Source organism: Phoca vitulina, unplaced genomic scaffold (genome assembly GCF_004348235.1).
Source record: "Phoca vitulina isolate PV1807 unplaced genomic scaffold, GSC_HSeal_1.0 scaffold33, whole genome shotgun sequence".
In the NCBI taxonomy this organism is placed as follows: Eukaryota; Metazoa; Chordata; class Mammalia; order Carnivora; family Phocidae; genus Phoca; species Phoca vitulina.
This window is the reverse complement of record NW_022589736.1, coordinates 14,534,992-14,558,362: the sequence shown is the minus strand read 5'-3', so window position 1 is coordinate 14,558,362 and position 23,371 is coordinate 14,534,992. Positions and strand designations below refer to the sequence as shown.

Here is a 23,371-nt window from a genome sequence, read left to right as displayed (position 1 = left end):
CCAAATTGTATCTCCTTCCCTCCCCCCCCCCCAAATTCACAAGTTGAATCCCTGACCCCCAATGAGACTGTATTTGGAGATGAAGACTTTAGGAAAGTAATTACTTCCTTAGGTCACATGGGTGGGCCTCTAATCTGATAGATTGGTGTCCTTATACAAGAAGGAAGAGACATCAGAGATCTCTCTCTCCATGCAGGAAAGGAAAGGCCATGTGAAGACACAGAGGGGAGGCAGCTGTCTACAAGCCTGAAAGAGAGCCCTCCCCAGAAACCAACCCTGATGACGTCTTGATTTTGGACTTCTGGCCTCTAGAACTGTAATAAGAGAAATGTCCGTTGTTTAAGCCACCTAATCTGTGTATTTTGTCATGGCAGCCCTAGCAGACTAAGACCATGACATGATAAAGTTTCCTAAGTTACATGTTCAGTGAGAGACAAGTGAGCAGTGCTGACACATGGTGTCGGAGGTCATCCTTGAACACTATTTACCCATCGTGTGAAAGACTGGTATCTACCATGGGGCGTGTGTGTATGTGTGGGGGGGTCATATACACTATCAGGACTACTGTTCACTTGATTCCTTCTAATGATAACTGTTTTTTTTTTTTTCCGCAAAATTCATCAAAGCCCTAGGCTGACTACTAGATATGCAGGTATTAGTTATTATCTGTGAGAAGCCCTCACTCTTACTTCTATCTGCTTTTAGGCTCATCACAGCGGACCTCGTAGGAATAAGAACTTGGTTGACTGAGTCACTGATCAGATTCTGGGCTAATGTGACTGCATGTCAGCTGGGGCCTCCCATACCCTCACCAGCTGGGCAGTGCTGGCTGGAGTACTGATCATTCCAGTTCTGTGGATGCCCAAAGGCCTCCCTTGGTTGTCCCCCTATTGCCTGAGGCTGCCCTTCTCACCGCTTCTTCCTCCGGAGTCCCTGTCCTGCAGGCGTGGGATCTGGACCACAGAGTTGCCTTTCAGACTACGGTCACAATGAGCACTCATGAATTAAATTGCCCTAACTGAAGATTTAGGGATCACAGAAAGAAGATTTGGGGGCCATAGGGAGGTGAGGCACAGCCTTGAAACTTCCTCTCCTGCTTCTTTATCCTCTTTTCTCCTTACCTTTCCTTCCAGAATTCCCTAAGAACTTTCCCTTCAGTGCATGGAAGGATTTAGCTGGGTTCCAAGACTCAGACTTGCAGAAACCCTAGTAAATAAGATGCTTACAGGACAAAGAGTCTTCCATTTTAATGCAGTTCTGCTTATACATTTATTATAAATATATATTACATATAATATACATGACATGCACCACGGAATGCATATTACATGCATGATTATATGTACGATGTAATACATATATAAAAATATTATAAATATAGTTATAAATAAACATCCTCTTTTTTCTTCTTACTACATTAGGAACACTTATGGCAATCTGGGGATAAAAGGAGCTGCTGAGTTTAGAGAGAAAGAGACTGTTGAGTCTGAGTCTCATCAGACTCACGCATTGACTTGTGAAAAGCTGGTTGGAATTTACTTCCTAATTTATTCCACAGGTGTAGGGTGTTCAGAATCTGGAAGTAGGAATTATATAAATCATGCAGCTTTAGGAAAATCAGGACAAAACGGCTTTTCAAATCTTTTATTAAGGGTTTCCTAAGATTATCATGAAATAAGCAACATGAAAGAGAGTGAAAGAGAGCTCTCCAAAAAAGTTTATTAGCCCACGCTGAATTTCCTAATTCACCTCTGCGAAGCAAAAGTCAGATTTGATTTCTACGCGTTTTGACCCTAAAAGAACTACACAGAAAACGTAAACTCGTCTACCGAGGAATCATGCAAAGCAACAACGAGCATTGTCAGGAGACCGCGGGTTTGGAACAGGCTTTCCGTCTGGAAAACTTTAACCCAGAGCATCCGTGGGGCGCTGGAGGAGGGCTGGGCCGCCGCCCCCGGCAGCGAATGACCTTCTCGCGCAGCCCCCGCACTCCCCCCAACTCCGCGCCGGGGCCTGGCAGGGGGGGGAGACGGACACGGCGCGCAGCGGCTGCCGAGCGCCCCTGGCCCGGGGCCCACCTCCGCCGCGGCCGCCTCCCCGCCCTGTCCCGCCGCCGCCCACGCCCCGTCGCGGGGGGCAGGGCAGGAGGCGGGCGGCTGGCCCGCCCCGAGACCCTTTAAAGCGTCGCGGGCGAGGGCCGGGCGCCGTAAGCTCGGCGGCTGAGAGAGCGGCGCTCCGAGCCCAGCGCGCAGGGCTGCCCTTCGCCGGCCGGCGGGGCGGCGCTGTCGGCCCCGGGGCGGGCGCTCCGGGCTCGCCGACGCCTCTCGCTCCCGGCGGCCGCGCGCCACCCCGCTCTGTCCTGCTAGTCCCGGGAGTCCCCGCCATGCGCCCAGGCTAGTGCGCCCAGGGCGCAGCGCCGACCCCGGCCGCGCGGGCCGCCCGCTCCCGCCGCAGGCATGCTGCGCCCGCTGCTGCTCGCGGCGCTCTGCCTGGCCGGCCGGCTCGGGCCCGCCCGCGGCTGTCAGCTGCCCTCCGAGTGGAGACCCCTGAGCGAGGGCTGCCGCGCCGAGCTGGCCGAGATCATCGTGTACGCCAAGGTGCTGGCGCTGCACCAGGAGGTGCACGGCCTGTACAACTACCTGCCGTGGCAGTACGAGGCCAGCGACGCGGGGCTCTTCTACTCGGCCGAGATCGAGATGCTGTGCGACCAGGCGTGGGGCAGCATGCTCGAGGTGCCCGCGGGCTCCAGACTCAACCTCACCGGCCTGGGCTACTTCTCGTGTCACTCCCACACCGTGGTCCAGGACTACTCGTATTTCTTCTTCCTCAGGTGAGCGCGGCACGTCCCGCCCACTCCTTCTCCTGCAGCTATCCGCGTGACTTCCCGAGGGCCCCGTTATCCCGAGCCAGGTCAGGAACAACAGGGAATCCTGTCCGTACCATTTTGGAATACGCCTTGGGCTCCTTTCCTTACTCTTTATTCTCTCTGCTCCGTGGGACGTCTCGACAAAGGTCCTGGGGTGTATTTGGCTAAGGCTGTTAAAAAACAAAACAACACCCCAAGACAGGGATGATCTCAGTGCTTAAAGCGTTGAAGAGTGTTTCAGGCAAAAGCCCAAAATAGTTTCCAAAAGTCCATTTGACTCTTCTTTAAATTTATACTTTTAATTGGATTCCCTGGGAGTAGCTTGGGATGGTGAGGGGGTTGGGGAACACCAGACTTTGAAATCAGATTCTCGTTGGAATTCTGGCTCTGCTCTTCCTGTGATTTCTGAGCAAATTGTCTTTTGAAGAACCTCCGGATCCTCAGTTCCATAATGTGAGAAACCGGGTTATGCCGAACACCTGGTGCAGGTTAGCTGCAGAAGGAATAGTCACTCTTTTCCCCACCTGCTTAAATGCCAAGATCGGCATGGTGTGGAATGCCGCGCAGCTGTCCCTTTGTTTCACCCCCTCATCCACCACCAGCAGACCTCAGCGCTGGGCTTTTCAAAGTAGCAAAGGTTTATGTGGGGGCCTGCTGGGGGGGCGGGGAAGACCTGGCTTGTAGCGCTTTGAAGAGTAGAGGTGAAGCAGGCAGGAGGTTCTCTCTGACTGGAGACTCCTGGAATCCTGTCAAGTTCCATGATAGTTGGCCTGCAGTCAATTCGCGCGTATAAGAATTCAGTCAATGGGTTTGAAGCAGGTGGGACCCTAAATGCATTGGCTGTCTCCCGTTGAATTAGAGTGATGTAGAGCAGATGAGAGAAGCCTTGAACTGGAATGTAACCTATCAGGCTAGTGAGTGAATTAATCCACAGTTGAGGCTGGTAATGGTTCCAGTCTTCCCAGTCCCTGAAGCGGCAACAAGGACTTTGGGAATGGCTAGGACCCCAGTCTGCGGATTCACTTTTAACCTCTTGAGATTTCACATCCCTCTGAGAAAGAAAACCGTAAGATCCACCGAGAGGCGTTCATAAGCTCATGGCAACACATGTTTCCCGTATTGAAGCCAGAACCTCTAAGTTTAGATTACATGGCGTGCTTTGTGTTGGCTTGAGTGGTTTAGTGAGATTAAGTTGTTTTTCTTTTCTTTCTTTTTAATTGCTGGGGAAGTATAGTTTCTAAATAAAGTCAGCAAGGAGTGAGCTAGTATCCTTACAGAGAAACTTAACTCAGATTTCTCATGTTTCTCTTTAGGAAGGACACTGAGACCCCAGCTATAAAGCTATTAATCACTGAAACTTTATTTTCCAAAGAAAAAAGAGCTGGAGGACTTGAGCAGACGTTATTTTTTCCTGATTTTTATCATGAAAGAGCTTTGTCCAGTGGCTCTGTGGTGGTCAGCCAGCTCTTTAATCTTTCCCTCTGACATATTTACAAAAAGTTAGGGCAGAAATACAGAGTCAACTGGTAGTCTGACAGATTTCCATTTCACAGGGCTGTGTTGCCCTGAAGTTAACAACTGCATACAAATCATTCCTCCCCTGTTATTCTGGGACCCAGTGAGACAAGAACAGATTCTGGGCAGTGTCACAGGGGAAAGTGGCAGTGGAGGCTCCCTGGTGAGCCCTACATCCCCTCTTTGTGCTGGAGGGTAACTTCGACCTCTTCTCCCTCTACGTGATTTCTTTATCTTTCCAACAGGCGATTTATTCTTAGCTCTATAAAAATGTTAACATCTATATTGCACTCACTCTATGCCAGACACTTTATCTAATGCAGTCCTTCCACTACCAGCAAGAAAGTGCTATTCTCCTCCTCTTTTTACAGACTGGAATAGTGAAGCTTAGATAATCGAGGAAATTCCTCTCTCTTCAGACAGAAGATCAGTAGCAATGGCAGGATTCAAACCTGGGTCCTTAGAACTGGCTTTCCTTTGATCAAGAAACAAGGAACACTCGGTGAGAAAGAAGGCCACTTGGGAGATTTACAAGTAGACAAACACATATGCATCCCCACCCTCTGCAACCCTTCACCTAAACTCCCCTCTGGGAAAACCTTAAGGATAGACTCATGCAGTGTGAGGCAGAGAAACATTTAGAAATAGTAAGTCCTCTAATGAGAGCCATGTGAGATCTAGTTGCGTAATGGCAAGACCGTCAGTCTTTACAACTCTTGATTAAGGCTGCTATACCCTATGGCTCTCCAGTCTACAGTTCTGCTTTTTTTCTTTTTTTCCCATTAGGATGGATGAGAATTATAATCTCTTGCCTCACGGAGTCAATTTCCAAGATGCCATCTTTCCAGACACTCAAGAGAACAGAAGGATGTTTTCCAGCCTTTTCCAGTTTTCGAACTGTTCTCAAGGGCAGCAGTTGGCAACTTTTTCCAGTGACTGGGAGATCCAGGAAGACAATAGGGTAAGAACTGGCTGTTCCCTGGGTCACAGCAAAATAATAGACCAACTACATCTTGTCTGAATTCCGTGACCAAAGGAGTCAAGAGTGCTCTTCCAGAAGCCCAGACCAAAGAGTATTATCCCTCCTGTTACTCTGGCCGTTAAAAACAAAACAAAACAAAACAAACCCCAAAACACTGCTCATAAACTGGATTCCTGAGGCTTTACTCTGGGGTTCCTCATAAAGTGAGAGAACAGATGGAATGAAGGTTGGCACATGGCCTCAGTTTCCTTTCCTGTGAAATGGAAACAGTCTAGATCATAGGGTTGATGCAATATGATTTAACTATGTAAAAAAAAAAATATTAAAGCCTTTAACCTAGTGCCTGGCAGAGTAAGTACTCAGCACATGAGAGCTGTTAGGACTATTATATCATTACTGTCATTGATTGCATAAGGCTCTAGGGACTCTTCTAAGGGAGAAGAAAAAGTCCTCAAAGAAATGGTTGTCCGAGCTAACACCTTCATGATTGTTAACTCTAGTTGTGAAGACCTAGAGGTACAGGGTGGCCAAAGTGGTTGTGGAATTGTAAGGGTTAAGATAATTTGGGGTCTGAAGATATAAAAGGGATCTGCCCATCTGGGACAGATGCCAGAGTTGGAGGCAGATTTTGAAGACTGTCCCTTTCCCAAATGGCATTGCCATACTGGAGCTGGGATGATGTAAGATTGGGTCAGTAGAGGAGGTGGCCCCAGTCCCAGTCTCCCATCCGAGATGTTTTTAGGACAGTGTGACAGACTGCTGGGAGCATTCTGATGTGGGGTTTGAGGTATCCCATGGGACAAGGACTATTTTTATGGGTTGATGAATTAATTTGCACATGGTAAGTGGCTCCCATGGGTCCCCAAATCTAGAAGTGTAAAATGGTAGTCAATGGAGTTTCTCTCCCACCTCTGATGCCCGCCCAACCCGGTTCCCACCTACTCTACAAACAAGTAGCTACTGTTCCTAGTTTCTTATAAATGTTGGAGTATTTCCATCCAACAAATAATTCAAACTTGTATTATTTACTGTTGTCTTTGACACAAATGGTAGCCCACTATGCACACTTTGCTGTGCATTGCTTTTATTCACAAGTACATCCTGAAGATCTTTCTATATCAGTACAGAGAAAGTTGCCTTAAAGGCTGCCTAGTGTGTTCCATTGTGTGCATGTGTCACAATATATTTGATCAGGTCCTCTGTTAATAGGTGGTTAGGTTGGTTTCCAGTACTTAGCTATTACAAAGAGTGTGGACATGTAGGATATTATACATACCTCATTTTGTGGGACTGCAGAGTCCAATCTTTAGCCAATATTGTGTGCCTACTATAAAGAGCTACTGTGTTAGATGCTAGTTTTTCAATGTTGAGCAAAATACAAAGTGCCTGTTCTCCTGGAGCTTGTAGTACTCGTGTTGGTGATTGACAGAATCAAAAGACCCCATTAACGATTGCATACTTTTAAATGGAAACCTATGCTCCAAAAAAATCCAGGAATCTGGCCTAGACTTAAGGGTAAAGAAAGCCTTCTCTGTTGACTTGATACTGGAGCTAAGATCTGATGGATGAAGAGGCATCCTAGTTAATGTTGGGATCAAGGAGAGAGGAGTGCAGTCCAAAGTCCCTGTGGTGGCAGAGTTCATGGTGCCTTTGAGGGAATGAAAGAAAGCTACTTGTCTGGAGCAAAGGGAGTGAGTGAGAAGGATGGGACAAGAGCTGGAGGTGGGGCCAGATCTAGTGAGGATTTGGGCTTTGTCCTAACTGTAATGGGAAACCTTTTATGTTGTGAAAGGAAGGGGCAATGGGGATCAAATTTACATTTTGAAAGACCAACTGGGTTGGAAGGAATCCAAATGATGTGGTGAGAACAGGTAGTAGTTATAAAAGCTACCAGGTAGTTGCTGGACTATGGTAGAGGCAATAGGGATGGAGTAAAGTGGAAAAATTTGGCAGAGATTTAGAAAATAAGTAGGTGTTCCTGATGGTTTGGTTGCAAAAGGAGGTGGAGGAAGGTCAAAGATAACTCCTGGGTTTCTGGCATGTGAACTGCATGCCAGGACAGACACGGAGAAATGTGAATAGGAAAGGTTTGGTAGGGGAATTCATATGTCAGATGCTGAACGTACAGAGTTGAGGTGTTTTTGAGCCATCTGAGCCATTTTGCGCCAAGTGAGATCTTGAATAGTGGTTGGATCTATCCATTCAGAGCTTTGAGAAGAGCTCTAAGTGGCAGGTAGACCTTGGGACTTAATAATTAGATGTCAGTTGAGGCTGGATGTGAATGAGATTTTCAAGGGAGAGCACATAGAGCAAAATATAGGCCCTAGGGTAGGACTGAGCCTTGTGGAATGCGAATATTGGTTGAGAAGTAACAGAGAGGTAGAAGAGTCAAGGAAAGCTAGAAGAGTCAAGGATACAGAGTGTTTCTAGAAGAATGAGTGATCATCAGAGTCAAAAGCTGTTGAGAAGTCAAGTAAAATGATGACTGAGGAGTAACCTCTCTTTGGTGATCTAAATGAGGACAGTTTCCGTAATATGAGGGAGTAAGGTGGTGGGGCATGAGTGAGGGTAGACAACTCTTTGATGAAGTTTGCCTGTGGATGGTTTAATACATATAATAAGGCTGCAGGTGAAGCGTAGAATAGTTGAGGGGAGGGGTTGTGTTGTATTTAAAGATGGCAGCCTGTTCACACCACTTGGTCTCTGTTTTCCCACTCCTCAGATGCTGTCTATTCAAGTCGACTGAACGACCCAAGGGCAGGGACATCTGTTTTGTTTACTCTTGTATACTTGGTGCATTTTTTTATGGGTCTTACACATTTGTTAAATGAATCCTGTCTCTCATCCAGACAGATCTGATGTCTAAGGAAGCAGAAGCCTCTGTCTCTTTCTGTCTCATTTTCTACATTAAGATCGAAAATCCATATACAGTAAAAATCACTCTCTTGCATATGCTGTTATGAGTTTTAATAAATGCACATTACCGTATAATCACAACTATAACCACAGTGTGGAAAAGTTCCATCACTGAAGAGAACCTCCCTTCTGCCCTCTTTTTGGTCAGTCTGCCCTTTTTTTGCCCTACCCTCACCTGAACTCACGGAAACCACTGATATGTTCTCCAACACTAGTTGTGCATTTTCCAGACTGTCCTATGAATGGAATCTACAGTATGTTTTTTTTTTTTTAATTTTCGCTGCTTTTACTTAGCATAATACATTTAAAATTTGTTTGTGTTGTTTATTAGTAGTTCACTTTGTTTTTAATTACTGAATATTCCATTGTAGGGATGTATCATGGTTTTATTTATCCAGTCATCAGTTGAGAGAGCTTTAAGTTCACAAATTTAGACTACTAGACCTTCCATAAAGACACATGTACAGGTTTTTGTATGCACATAAATTTCAGCGTGTCTTCGGTAAATACCTAGGATGGGTTTGCTGGGTCATACGGTAAGTGTGTGTCTAACCTTGTAAGAAACTGCAAAACTGAGAACAGCAAAGTTTTGCATTTGTATTAGCAATGTATGCAAGCTCTAGTTCTGCATCCTCATCAGTACTTGGTATGGTCAGAAAAAATAGACTTTCTAATAGGTGTGTGGTAGTATCTCATTGTGTGCGTGTGTTTGGTTGGTTCTTAGATTCCACATCTAAGCTCATATGGTAATTGTCTTACTCTGTCTAACTTATTTCACTTAGCATAATGCTCTCAAGGTCCATCCTTTGTCCATTGTTGCAAATGGCAGGATCTCCTTTGTAAAGGCTAGATAATCTTTGTGCGTATATATACACCACAGTTTCTTTATCCCTTCATCTGTCAGTGGACATGTAGGTTGCTTCCCTGTCTTGGTTCTTGTGAAAAATGTTGCACTGAACATGGGAGCGCAGATAAGTCTTCAAGGTACTGATTTCATCCAGTTTGGGTTTATATCCAGAAGTGGGATTGCTGGATCATTTGGTAGTTCTATTTTTAATTTTTAAAGGAACCTCCATACTGTTTTCCATAGTAGCTGTATCAGTTTACATTCCCACCAACAGTGTATGAGGGACCTACCTCCTCTCCACGTCCTTGCCAGTACATGGTATCTTCTAGTTTTTGGATAATAGCTGTCTTAACACGTGCGAGGTGATACCTTATGGTGCTTTTGGTTTACATTTCCCTGATGATTAATGAGGCTGAGCATGTTTTTGTGTGTGCTGGCCCTCTGTATGTCCCTGGAAAAGTGTCTAGTCAGGTCCTCTGCCCATTTTTAAAAAAAATTTAAATGCAATTTAGTTAACATATAGTGTATTATTAGTTTCAGGGGTAGAATTTAGTGATTCATCAGTTACATATAACACCCAGTGCTCATTACATCAAGTGCCCTCCTAATGCCCATCATCCAATTACCCCATTCCCCCACCCACCTCCCTTCCAGTAACCCTCAGTTTGTTTCCTATAGTTAGGAGTCCCTTAGGATTTGCCTCCCTCTCTGTTTTTGTCTTATTTTATTTTTCCTTCCCTTCCTCTATGTTCATCTGTTTTGTCTTTTAAATTCCACATGAGTGAAATCACATGGTATTTGTCTTTCTTGGACTATTTTGCTTAGCATAATACCCTATAGTTCCATCCACGTCATTGCAAATGGCAAGATTTCATTCTTTTTGATGGCTGAGTAAAATTCCATTATATATATATATGCCACATCTTCTTTATCCATTCATCTGTTGATGGACATTTGGGCTCTTTCCGTATTTTGGCTATTATGAACATTGCTGCTATAAACATTGGGGTGCAGGTGCCCTTTCGGATCACTGTTTTTGTATCCTTTGGGTAAATACCTAGTAGTGCAATTGCTGGGCGGTAGGGTAGCTCTATTTTTAACTTTTGGAGGAACCTCCATACTATTTCCCAGAGTGGCTGCACCAGCTTGCACTCCCACCAACAGTGTAGGAAGGTTTTCCTTTCTCCGCATCCTCGCCACCATTTGTTGTTTCTTGAGTGGTTAATTTTAGCCATTCTGACTGGTGTGAGGTGGTATCTCATTGTAGCTCTGATTTGGATTTCCCTGATGCTGAGTGATATTGAGCATTTTTTTTCACGTGTCTATTAGCCATTTGTATGTCTTCCTTGGAGAAGTGTCTGTTCATGTCTTCTGCCCATTTCTTGACTGGATTTTTTTGGTCTTTTTGGGTGTTGAGTTTGGTAAGTTCTTTTTTTTTTTTTTTTTTTTAAGATTTTATTTATTTATTTGACAGAGACACAGTGAGAGAGGAAACACAAGCAGGGGGAGTGGGAGGGGGGAAGCATGCTTCCCGCGGAGCGGGGAGCCCACTGCAGGGCTTGATCCCAGGACCCTGGGATCATGACCTGAGCCGAAGGCAGACGCTTAAGGACTGAGCCACCCAGGTGCCCTGAGTTTGGTAAGTTCTTTATTTTTGGATACTAGCCCTTTGTCTAATATGTCCTTTGTGAATATCTTCTCCCATTCCATAGGTTTTCTTTTGGTTTTGTTGATTGTTTCCTTTGCTGTCCTCTGCTCATTTTTAAGTCCAATTATTTTTTGCTGTTATCTAAGTTCTTTGTATGGTTTGGATATTAACCCCTTATTGGATACACCCTTTGCAAATACCTTCTCTCATTTAGTAGGTTGCTTCTTCATTTTGTTGATGGTTTTCTTCACTGTGCAAAAGGCTTTAGTTCGATGCAGTCTCAATTTTTTATTTCTGCTTTTGTTGCTTTTGCCTGAGGAGCCTTACACAAAAATCTGCTCAGACTGATGTCCAAGAGTTTACTGCTTATGTTTTCTTTTAGGAGTTTTATAGTTTCAGGTCTTACGTTTAGAGTTTTTAATCCATTTAGAATTTCTTTTTGTATGTAGTGTAAGAAAGTGGTCCAGTTTCATTTCTTCATGTAGCTGTTCACTTTTTCCAACAGTGTTTATTGAACAGACTGTCTTTTCTCTGTAGTATATTCTAGCTACCTCCTTTGTAGATGAATTTACCATATATGTGTGGGTTTATTTCTGGGCTGTCTATTCTGTTCCTTTGATCTGTGTGTCTGTTATTGTGCCAGTACCATACTGTTTTGATTAGTACTGACTAGTAGTATAGCTTGAGGTGTGGGAGGATGATCCTTCCAGCTTTGTTGTTCTTTATCAAGATGGCTTTGGCTATTCATGGTCTTTTGTGGTTCCATACAAATTTTAGGATTGTTCTATTTCTGTGAAAAAATGCTATTGGTATTTTGATAGGGATTACATTGAATGTGTAAATTGCTTTGGGTGGTATGGACATTTTAACAATACTAATTCTTTCAATCCATGAGCATGGTATGTCTTTCCATTTGTGTCTTCAACTTATTTCACCAGTGCCTTATAATTTTCATAGTACAGATGTTTCACCTTCTTGGTTAAATTTATTCTTAGGCATTTTACTATTTTCTTTTTTAAAGATTTTATTTATTTATTCATGAGAGACAGAGAGAGAGAGAGAGGCAGAGGGAGAAGCAGGCTTCCAAGGAGCAGGGAGCCTGATGTGGAACTCGATCCCAGGACCCTGAGATCATGACCTGAGCCGAAGGCAGACGCTTAACCATCTGAGCCACCCAGGCGCCCGCATTTTACTATTTTTGATGCAATTGTAAATGGAATTGTTTTCTTAATTTCTTTTTCTGATAATTCATTATTGTGTAGAAACGCAACAGATGTCTGTATATTAATTTGTAAATTAGGGTTTCCTGTATTTAAGTCATATCATTTGCACATAGAGACTGTTTTACTTCTTCCATTCCAATTTGGTTGCCGTTTCTTTCTTGTCTAATTTCTCTGGCTAGGACTTCCAGTACTATGTTGAACAAAAATGATGGGAGTGAACATAACCTTGTCTTGTTCCTAGTTGTAGGGGATACGTTTTCAGCTTTACATTGTTGAGTATGATGTTACCTGTGGTTTTTCACACATGGTGTTTATTATGTTGAGGTATGTTCCTTCTGTACTCACTTTGTTGAGATTCTTTATCATAAATGGATGTTTGATTTTTGTCAAGTGCTTTTTCTGCATCTATCATGATAATCTGATTTTTATCCTTCATTTTGTTAATGTGCTGTATCATGTTGGTTTCCCACTTGATTGTGGTGAATGATCCTTCTAATAAATTTTTGAATTGCGTTTGCTAATATTTGGTTGAGGATTTTTGCATCTCTGCTCATCCAGGAATATGGGCCTATAATTTTTTTGTAGTGTTTTTGGTTTTGCTAACAGAGTAATGCTGGCCTTGTAGAATGAATTTGGAAACACTGCTTTAATTTGCATGAATAGCTTAAGAAGGATAGGTATTAACTCTACTTTAAATGTTTAGTAAAATTCACCTGTGAAATTTTCTGCTCCTGGAGTTTTGGGAATTTTTGACTACTGATTCAGTTTCATTGCTAATAGTCTATTCAGATTTTACATTTCTTCCTGATTCAGTCTTGGAAGTTGATATGTTTTTAGGAATTTATCTGTTTCTTCTAGGTTTTCTAGTTTGTTGTATATAATTGTTGGTAGTTGTTTCTTATCCCTTGTATTTCTGTGGTGTTAGTTGTAACTTCTCTTTCATTTCTGAGTGTGAGTCCTCTTTTTTTTTTCTTAATGAGTCGGTTAAAGGTTTATCAGTTTTATCTTTTCAAAAAACCCGTTCTTAGATTGATCTTTTCTATTGTAATTTTAGTCTCGATATCATTTATTGCCCCTCTGATCTTTATTTCCTTCCATCTACTAACTTTGGGCTTTGTTCTTCTTTTTCTAGTTGCTGTAGGTGTACATTTAGATTGTTTGAGGTTTTTGTTTTGTTTTCTTTTGACCTAGGCCTCCTGCATCACTATAAACATCCCCCTTAGAACTGCCTTTGCTATGTCTCAGATTTTTGAACACTGTGTTTCTATTTTCATTTGTATCAAGGTGTTTTTTGATTTCCTTTTCGATCTCTTCCCTGGGTTAATAACATGTTGTTTAGCCTTTATGTGTTTGTATTTTTTCCAGTTTTTTTTTTTCTTGTAACTTCTAGTTTCATGCCTTTTGTGGTCAGAAAAGATGCTTGATATGAATTTAGTCCTCTTAAATTCGAGACTTGTTTTGTAGCCTAACTTGTGATCTATCCTGGAGAATGTTCCATGTGCACTTGAAGGGAATGTGTATTCTGCTGTTGGATGAAATGTTCCATATATGTTTGTTGAGCCCATCTGGTCTAACCTGTCCTTTAAAGCCACTATTTCCTTATTGATTTTCTGTCTGGATGATGTATCAATGCCGTAAGTGGGGTGTTAAAGTTGCACTCTTAATGTATTACTGTCAGTTTCTTTTATGTCTGTTAATATTTGCTTGATCTATTCATATGCTCCTATGTTAGTTGCATAGGTATTTATAATTGTTATGTCCTTTTGTTGGATTGATTTCTTTATTGTTATGTAATGCCTTTCTTTGTCTCTTGTGACAGTCTTTGTTTCAAGTCTATTTTGCCTAGTAAGTATTGCTACCCCAGCTTTTTTTTTTTTTTTTTTCCATTTGCATGGAATATCTTTTTCCAACCCTTCACTTTCAGTCTGTATGTGTCTTTAGGTCTGAAGTGAGTCTCTTGTAGGCAGCATATAGAGGGTCTTATTTTTTTTTAATCTATCCTGTCACCCTATATCTTTTGATTGGAGCATTTAGGCCATTTACATTTAAAGTGATCATTAAAAGTACTATGTACTTTTATTTCGTTGATTTATGGTTTTTTTTTTTTTTTGGTAGTACTTTATCGTTTTGAAGTATAACTAACCTATCATGTTATATTTGTTTGGTAATTCTATATACTTCTCAGTGCTCATCATGATAGGTGCACCCTTAATTCTCTTTATCTATTTCACCTAGTCCCTCACTCTCTTCTTCTTTAAGAGCAGTTTGTTCTATGTATTTAAGAGTCTGTTTTGGGGCACCTGGAATGGCTCAGTTGGTTAAGCGTCTGCCTTCGGTTCAGGTTGTGATCCCAGGGTCCTAGAATTGAGCCCCACATCAGGCTCCCTGCTCATCAGGGGATGGGGTGGGATGAATGTCTGCTTCTCCCTCTCCCTCTGCCCCTCTCCCTGCTTGTTCTCTCTCTCTCTCTTGCTTGCTCACTTTCACTCTCTCTCAAATAAATAAAATCTTTAAAAAACAGATTTTTTTTGTTTGCTTGTTTTCTTAAATTCCACAGATGAGTGAAATCATATGGTATTTGTTTTTCTCTGATTTCACTTAGCATCATACCTTCTAAATCCACCCATGTTGTTATAAATGGCAAGATCTTCTTTTTATGGCTGAGTAATATTCCATTGTGTATACATACCCCACATCTTCTTTATCTGTTAACCTGTGGATGGACACTTGCGTTGCTTCCATATCTTGACTATTAGAAATAGTGCTGCAGTAAACATAGGGGTGCATATATTTGAATTAGCATTTTTGTATTCCTTGGGTAAATACCTGGTAGTCGAATTACTGGGTCATATGGTAATTCTATTTTTAATTTTTGAAGAACCCTTCATACTCTTTTCCACAGCAGGTGTATCAATTTGCAGTCCTGCTAACAGTGCACCAGGGTTCCTTTTTCTCCATATCCTTGCCAATACTTGTCATTTCTTGTCTTTTTTATTTTAGCCATTCTGACAGGTATAAAATGATACCTTATTGTGGTTTTAATTTGCATTATGCTGATGATGAGTGATGTTGAACATCTTTTCATGTGTCTGTTGGCCATTTGTATGTCTTTCAAAAAAGTCTATTCAGATCCTTTGCCCATTTTTAAATTGGATTATTTGTTTTTTTGGTGTTGAATTGTATAAGCTCTTTTATATATTTTGGATACTAACCCCTTATCAGATATATCATTTGCAAATATCTACTTTAAGTAGGTTGCCATTTTGTTTTGTTGTTTCCTTTGCTGTGTAAAAGCTTTTTATGTTGATATAGTCCCAATGGTTTCATTTTGCTTTTGTTCCCCCTGCCAGAGGTGATGTATCTAGAAAAATGTTTCTATGGTTAATGTTAGAGAAATTATTGCCTATATTTTCTTCTAGGAATTTTATGGTTTCAGGTTTCACATTTAGGTCTGTAATCCATTTTGAGTTTATTTTTGTATATAGTGTTTTTATAGTTCTTTTGCTTTCTTGTGCTTTGATGACTTTATTGTTATGCTTGGATTTCTTTCTCTTTGTTATTTGTGTGTCTATTAAAGGTTTTTGGTTTGTGGTCACCATGAGGTTTAGTTAAAACCTCCTATGCGTAACAGTCTATTTTAAGTCGTCAGTTGCTTAGGGTCTAACACATTCTAAGAGCACTACATTAACATCCCCCAGCATTTTATGTAATTTATGCCATATATTACATTTTTATTTTGTGTATCCCTTAAATAATTACTGTAGATCTAGTTGATTTTGCTATTTCTGTCTTTTAATTTTCATAATAGCTTTATAAATAGTCAATACACTACTTTTATGTTTGCGTTTGTCAATGAAATTTTTCCTTTCCCAGTTTTCTTAAGTTTATTTATGGCCTTTTCTGCTTAAAGAAGTACTTTAACACTTCTTGTAAGGCCACTTCAGTGGTGATGAGCTCCTTTAACTTCCGCCTGTCTGGGAAACTCTTTCTCTTTCATTTCTGAATGATACATTTTGCCAGGTAGAGTACTCTTGGTTATAGGTTTTTTCCTTTTAGCATGTAGATTATACTTTAGTGTACTCCCTCCAGACCTATAAAGTTTCGGCTAAAAAATCTGCTCATGGTCTTAGGGGTGTTCCTCTGTACATAACTAGTTGCTTTTTTTGTTGTTGCCTTTAAGATTCTCCTTTCATCTTTCACTCTTGACATCATAATTATTATGTGTCTTGGTGTGAACGTCTTCAGGTTCATCTTGTTTGGGGTTCTCTAATTCTTGGGCCTGGATGTCTGTTTCCTTCACCAGGTTAGGGAAGCTCTCAGCTATTATTTCTTCAAGCAAGTTTTCTGCCCCTTTCTCTTCTCTTTCTGGGAACTACATAATGAGAAAGATAATCTGCTTGATGTTGTCCCAGAGTTCCCTTAAATTATTCTCCTTTGTTTTCCTTTTTGCTGTTCATCTTGGAGGATTTCCACTACCCTCTCTTCCAGATCACCGCTCAGTTCTTCTGTGTCCTTGAATATGCGGTTTATTCCTTCTAGTGGATTTTTCATTTCAGTTATTGTATCCTTTTTTTTTAATTTAAATTCAATTACCCAACATATAGTACATCATTTGTTTTTGATATAAGGGTCAATGATTCATTAGTTGCGTATAACATCCAGTGCTCATCACATTACGTTCCCTCCTTAATGCCCATCACCCAGTTACCCCATTCCCCCACCCACCTCCTTTACTGCAACCCTCAGTTTGTTTCTTGGAGTCAAGAGTCTCATATGGTTTGTCTCCCTTTCTGATTTCTTCCCATTCAGTCTTCCCTCCCTTTCCCTATTGTCCTCTGCACTATTCCTTATGTTCCACATATGAGTAAAACCATATGATAATTGTCTTTCTTTGATTGACTTACTGCACTTAGTATAATATCCCCCAGTTGTATTCTTCAGCTTTTATTGTTTTTTAATATTTTCTCTTTGTTGAAGTTCTCACTGTGTTCATCCATTCTTCTCCCAAGTTTGGTGAGCATCTTTATGGAAATTACTTTGAATTTCCTATCAGGTACACTGTTTATCTCCATTTCATTTAGTTCTTTTTCTGAGGTTTTGTTTTGTTCTTTCATTTGGAACATTCTCCTCTCTCTTCATTTTGCCTAGCTCTCTGTGTAATTAGGTAGATCAGGTAGACATTTCTTGGTCTTGAAGGAGTCCTGTGGAGCCCAGAAGTGCAGTCCAACTGGTCACCAGAACCAGGTGTTTCAGGGGCATCCCCTGAGTAGGTACATGTTGTGGCTGGGCTGAGACATGTGGGCATGCTGGTAGGTGGAACTGATGAGTGGAGTAGCTGGCCGAGGGTCCTAGCTGTGGTTGCTGTCTGCACTGTTGCATAGGGCTTCATTCCCTACCCCTGGGCAGGAGCCGCTTTGGTGGAGCACTGGTTCTAAGGCCATTAGCCAGGTGTGGGGGGACAGGAGCCACTTTGTAGGGGTGCTGGTCCCAGCTGAGACCACCTGCTGGGTGTGGCAGGGTAGGAACTGATTGGGGGGGTATGTCTGGCACAGCAGGAGCTGATGGAGGGGTACTGGTTTTGGCTGAGGATGTGTGCTGGGTAGGAGCTGCTTTCGGGGGGGGGGGGACATTTTGCCAAGGCCACATGCCAGGTGTGGTGTGACAGGAGCCACATTAGACAAGTACCTGCTGGGGTGGGTGGGTGGGGCAGGGCATGTTTGCAGTGGAATGCAGGAGTAGGGCAAATGGTGCTAGCAAGGTAGATGGGAAGTGTCAGAACTGTTTCTCATCCAGGTCAGGCTAGCTAGGCAGAAGGAGAGCAAGAAAAATGGCACCTGCCAGCAATTACATTCCTGGATAAAATTCCTACAGATCCTTGCTCCTCTGGCACATGCCCTAGAATTGGTCAACTAATGTCCTTCATGTGTGGTCCAGGTGCTTATCAAACTGTTTACTCTGTGCTGGGTCTTGGAGCAAGTGAGTTTGTATATGGGCCCTTTAAGAGTGGAGTCTTGGTGTTCTATAGCCCTTCTGCTCTCCTGGAGTTAAGCTCCACTGATTTTTTTTTTTTTTTAAAGATTTTATTTATTTATTTGACAGAGGGAGAGAGAGCACAAGCAGGGGGGAGTGGGAGAGGGAGAAGCAGGCTCCCCACTGAGCAGGGAGCCCGATGCAGTGCTTGATCCCAGGACTCTGGGATTATGACCTGAGCTGAAGGCAGATGCTTAACTGACTGAGCCACCCAGGTGCCCCCCACCTTTTTTTTTTTTTTTTTAAGCCAGACATTATGGTGGCTCATCTTGATGCAGGTCCTTAGGGTGCCCTATGTGGGCTTTGAACCCCTCCCTTCTCATGGAGGACTTCAATCCCTGTGATATCCCTCCTGCTTGTGGGTTATCATGCTAGGGGTGTGGGTCCTGACTAGACTGTGTCTGCCATTCCTACCCTTTTCATTGCGGTCTTTATATCTTTGGTTGTGGAAGAGTTGTTCTGCTAGTATTTAGGTTATTCTTCGAGAGATTTGTCTATATGTAATTGCAGACTTAGTGTGTTGTTGAATGAGGTGAGCTCAGGATCCTTCTCTTCTGCTATCTTGATCCTAATCCCACATGCTGTATTCTTAATGTCACAGTTTATGTTGATAAATATATTTATTAACAAAATTTAGTTTTAGTTTCTAATACTTCTGTTTTTTAGCTTTTATAGTAGTAGGAGTAATTTGCCTACCACTGTTACATTGCTGCAGTATTCTATTTTTGTCTATATATTTAATGAGTTTCCTACTTAATCTCTTAGGTTTCTGTTAAATGTCTTTTATTTCAACTTGAAGAATTCTCTTTAGCATTTTTTTTTTTTTTTGTAAGGCATGTGGTAAACTCTCTAAGCATTTGTTTGTCTCAGGAAGTCTTTATCTCCCTCTCATTTTTGAAGGTTATTCTTAGTTGGCTTTTTTTTTTTTTCAGTACTTTGCATATATCACCCCACTCATTTTTTGCCTGCAAGTTTTCTGAAAAAGCCTCTGATAGTCTTTTTGGGGAGGGGGTGTCACAAGTCCCCTTTCTCTTGCTGCTTTGAAAATTCTACCTTTATCTTCTGACAGTTTGATAATAATGTGTCTTGGTATGGGCCTCTTGAGGTTTATCTTATTGGTGTTCTTTAGGTGTCCTGGATCTGGATGTCTATTTGTTTCCCCAGGTTTGGGAAATTCTCAGCCATTATTTCTTGGAGTAAGCTTTCTGCCCCTTTCTCTCCCTCTCATCCTTTTGGGACTCCCATAATGTATATCAGTTGGTCTTCTTGATGGTCTCTTAAGCTATCTTTGCTCTTTTTCATTTTTTCTTTTTTTCTTTTTGTTCCTTTGATTAGATGATTTCCACTGACCTGTATTCAAGCTTACCAATCCTTTCTGGCACTTGTTATGGTATGCTATTGAGCTGCTTTATTGAAATTTTCAGTTCAGTTATTGTATTCTTTAGCTCTAGGATTCCTGTTTGGTACTTTTACATGTTTAAGATTGCAGCATACAGACCTTGTACATATTTTGTTAGATTTATACCTCATTATTTCCTTTTCTGGTGTTACAATCGATGGTATTCCTTTTAATGTTCTTATTTTTAATAGTCTGTTGCTTGTCTATGGAAATACAATGGTATATTTTTCATAGTAACCTTGTAACCCACAGTCTTGGTAATCTCACTTATTCTAAAAGCTTTTTGTAGATTGCATTTTCTATGTAAATGATCATTTTGTCAATGAATAGAGTTTTCTTTCTTTCAAGTCTATGTGCCTTTTGTTCTTACTGCGTTGGCTAGGACTTACCATATGATCTGCCTAGTAGTGGTGAGAATGGACTGCCTATTTTAAGTATGCTAGCTATAGTTTTTTTGAAGGTAACTTTTATCGGGTTAAGTATGTTCGCTTTTATTTCTAGTTATCTAAGAATTTTAACCATGAGTTGAAGCTGAATTTTGTTTAATGCTCTTCTTGGATCTGAGACGATCATGAGATTTTTCTTTAGTTTGTTAATAAAGTGAAACTACATTGATACTCAAACACTGAACCACACTTACATTCTCAGGATAAGCCTTACTATTTATATATTGATGGACTTACTTTGCTAATATTTTGTTGAGGATTTTTTAATACCTTGTTCATGAGGAATATTTGTAATTTTCTTGTAATCAAAAAAGGGTATCAGAGTAATAATAACTTCACAAAATGAGTTTTGTTCCCTCTTCTTGGATGAGATTTTTAGTTAAGATTTTTTCAATGAGATTGTGTAGAATTGGTATTTGTTGTTGTTGTTGTTGTTAAATATTTGTATATTACCTTACTAGGGATACCATAACAAAAAACCATACAATTGGTGGTTTAAACAATTTTTTTTCTCTCAGTCTGGAGGCGAGAAGTCAAGATCAAGGTGCTAGGAGAGTTGGGTTTCTCTGAAGCCTCCCTTCTTGGCTTGCAGATGGCTGCCCTCTTGCTGCCTCTTCACATGTTATGCCTTTGTGTGTGAGCATTCCTAGTGTCTCTCCAGGCATCCTCATCTCCTCTACTTACAAAGGTACTAGTCATGTGAGATTGGGGCACACCTAAATGGCCTTGTTTTAACTTAATGACTTCTTTAAAGGCCTTGTCTCCAAATAGTCACATTCTGAGGTAGTGGGGGGGTCAGAGCTTCAAATTATGAATTTTGGAGGGACACAATTAGGTCCATAGTTTGGTAGAATTTTTCAGTGAGTTATCTGGTCCTGGAGTTTTCTTTTGTTGGAAGGTTTTAAACTACTCATTAAATTTCTTTAATAGATGAGTATATTCAGGTTACCTATTTCTACTTCTCTATATCATGATGACCCTGCAGACCTGAGGCAGGGTTGGCCTTAAGACAAGGTGGGTGAGAAAAAAAATCAGAAAAAGAGAAGAAATCCAGAGACTTACTCCATACTCTCTAGTACACTGGGACCCCTTTCCTGGGTCTTTTGGATAGGAGTGAGGGATTTGTCCTGCAATTCGTGCTGTATAGTACAATGATTCAGCCTCTGTTGGTTCGGGTTCCATTGTCTCTAATTGTTTAGTTTTCAGAGTCCTCAGGTGGTTGCCTTTTGTATTCTGTGCAGAGATTTTAATTGTAATCAGTAGGAGCCATAGGCTGTGTTTGACTTATTTTATCTTGAATGGCACTGGAAGTCGATCTTTATTTGATTGGGCCCATTAAGAACATCATGGGAGGGAAAGGGAGGGAAAGAACAGCATTACTTGATTGTTTTTTTCCCCCTCATGATCAAAAGCAAATAGAAATGGGAAAGAGAATCTGTACTTTTTAAAGTGAGGTTTGAGCCCCCAGTTAATCAAGAAAATCATAAAATCGGGCGCCTAGGTGGCTCAGTTGTTTAAGCGTCTGCCTTCGGCTCAGGTCATGATCCCAGGGTCCTGGGATCGAGCCCTGCATCGGGCTCCCTGCTCTGCAGGAAGCCTGCTTCTCCCTCTCCCACTCCCCCTACTTGTGTTCCCTCTCTCGCTGTGTCTCTCTCTGTCAAATAAATAACATCTTAAAAAATAATAATAATAAAATCAAGAAAATACCACATCAGAACTCAAAAAGTGAGTCTCCTAAAAGCTAGTTGCAGTGCAGAAACTGAAACCTTATCAATGAACTTTTTGCATTCCAACAGGAAAATCCATCTTTAGTCTGTCTTGCACTTTATTTATTTATTTATTTTTTTAAAAGATTTTATTTATTTATTTGATAGAGACACAGCAAGAGAGGGAACACAATCAGGGGGAGTGGGAGAGAGAGAAGCAGGCCTCCCGCCGAGCGGGGAGCCCGATGTGGGGCTCGATCCCAGGACCCTGGGACCATGACCTGAGCCGAAGGCAGACGCTTAACGACTGAGCCACCCAGGCGCCCCTGTCTTGCACTTTAAATGGATTTTTTTTTAACCCATGCATGATTTTGTAACATGGTGAATTGACTATATGGAAAATTAGTTCACAGAATTACACAGATCTTGCAAATGTTGAGACTTTTAATTATGCAGTATTAAAAAATCCTATTATCATCATCGATCTCATCAAGAAAGTCTTTTTAGCATTGGGAAAATGTCAAGCACACAGAGGCAGGTTTCTTAAAATTCCAATTTTTGCTTGAAATCTTGAATTTTATCACTGGCAACAAATACTGAGAGTGTTTTTCTTTGAAGGGACAGGCTTACTTTATCCATTTTAAAGAAAATGTCTATTGAATACTCAATACTGAATGAATATAGTTTGTAGTTTTTTTAAGTGAAAATAGTGTTTCAGGAAGAAAGCCACTAGATCAGCTCAGAACTCAATCACCTGAGTGTTTTTGCTTGAGATCACCACTGTACTTTGATAAGCAGCAGTCGTGCTTTATGTGTGCTTCTGATTTCTTCACACACAGTATTAAAAATGTGTATTCAAGGGTCAGGATTTAATTAATGATTTTTACTGCTTTATCAAAAAAATTAAGTTAAGCGTGCCTTTTCTTTTTTTGCCAACACTGCACTGAAGAATACAATGACTATTAATATAATTTGATGCTAGTGCCCGCCTTGATTTGCACCAGGTGCCAGTAGTTTTAGTTACCTTTCCTTCTCTACCAACAGTGCAAATGTCAATACAGTGACAAAGACCTCTCAGTATTATTCTAAAAATAGTTTGATCTCTTGGATGCACTGAAAGGATCTTGAGATCCCCCAAGAATCCTCACACTTTGAGAACCACTGCTGTAGATCAACTTGGTGATGAGAGAATAGAAGAGGAAGTGGTACTTGAGTGCTCAAGGGTGGGGGACATTTCACAGAACTGTGAAACTGTGTGACCTCACACTGGGGGCCAGAATTTCAGAAGACCCAGAGTAAGCATTGAGCTGGGGATGATTTCAGCAGTTGGGCATCCAGCATTGAGAATAGTGGAAAAATGCATAGTCAGGGTTGAACCACATTGTGGAAGGCCATGGATGCCTTTGGAAAGAATCCATGGCTGGGATTCAGGAGCTAAGGATTCTAATTGAGACACTACCACTAACTAATGTTAATCTTGGGCAAATTCATTCACCTTTATGGATCTTTGTGCCCAGGACATAATTAATATATGCTTAATATTCTTTGGAATTATTTCATCTCTAGAAAATGAAAGGGTTTTATTCTTTAGAGAGTTCTACAAACACTAAACATTTTTATTTTTGTTCTTAATAACAGCATTGCTTCAGATGAGCCAGGACAAGTCAAGTGGAATGTGGGGAGGTGGTGACAGAGCTGGAAGTGAGACTGTGATCTCCTTACTTCAAGTCCATGCTATTTATGATCTTCATCCTTCCTGCTCAGTGGTCTCTTGCCTCTCAAACCAGCCTATA

At 41.4% G+C, this 23,371-nt stretch overlaps 1 protein-coding gene across 1 annotated transcript in view; it reads left to right on the top strand.

Moving 5' to 3' along the window:
* Positions 1 to 2,342: 2,342 nt before the first annotated feature.
* CCDC3 (coiled-coil domain containing 3) overlaps positions 2,343 to 23,371 on the top strand; it is a 90,803-nt gene continuing 69,774 nt past the window's right edge. Inside the window, exons 1-2 of the mRNA XM_032425751.1 lie at positions 2,343 to 2,830; positions 5,168 to 5,342. Of these exons, the coding sequence (XP_032281642.1) occupies positions 2,457 to 2,830; positions 5,168 to 5,342 (549 nt within the window). The 5' untranslated portion in view covers positions 2,343 to 2,456. The remainder of the gene's footprint in view (positions 2,831 to 5,167; positions 5,343 to 23,371) is intronic.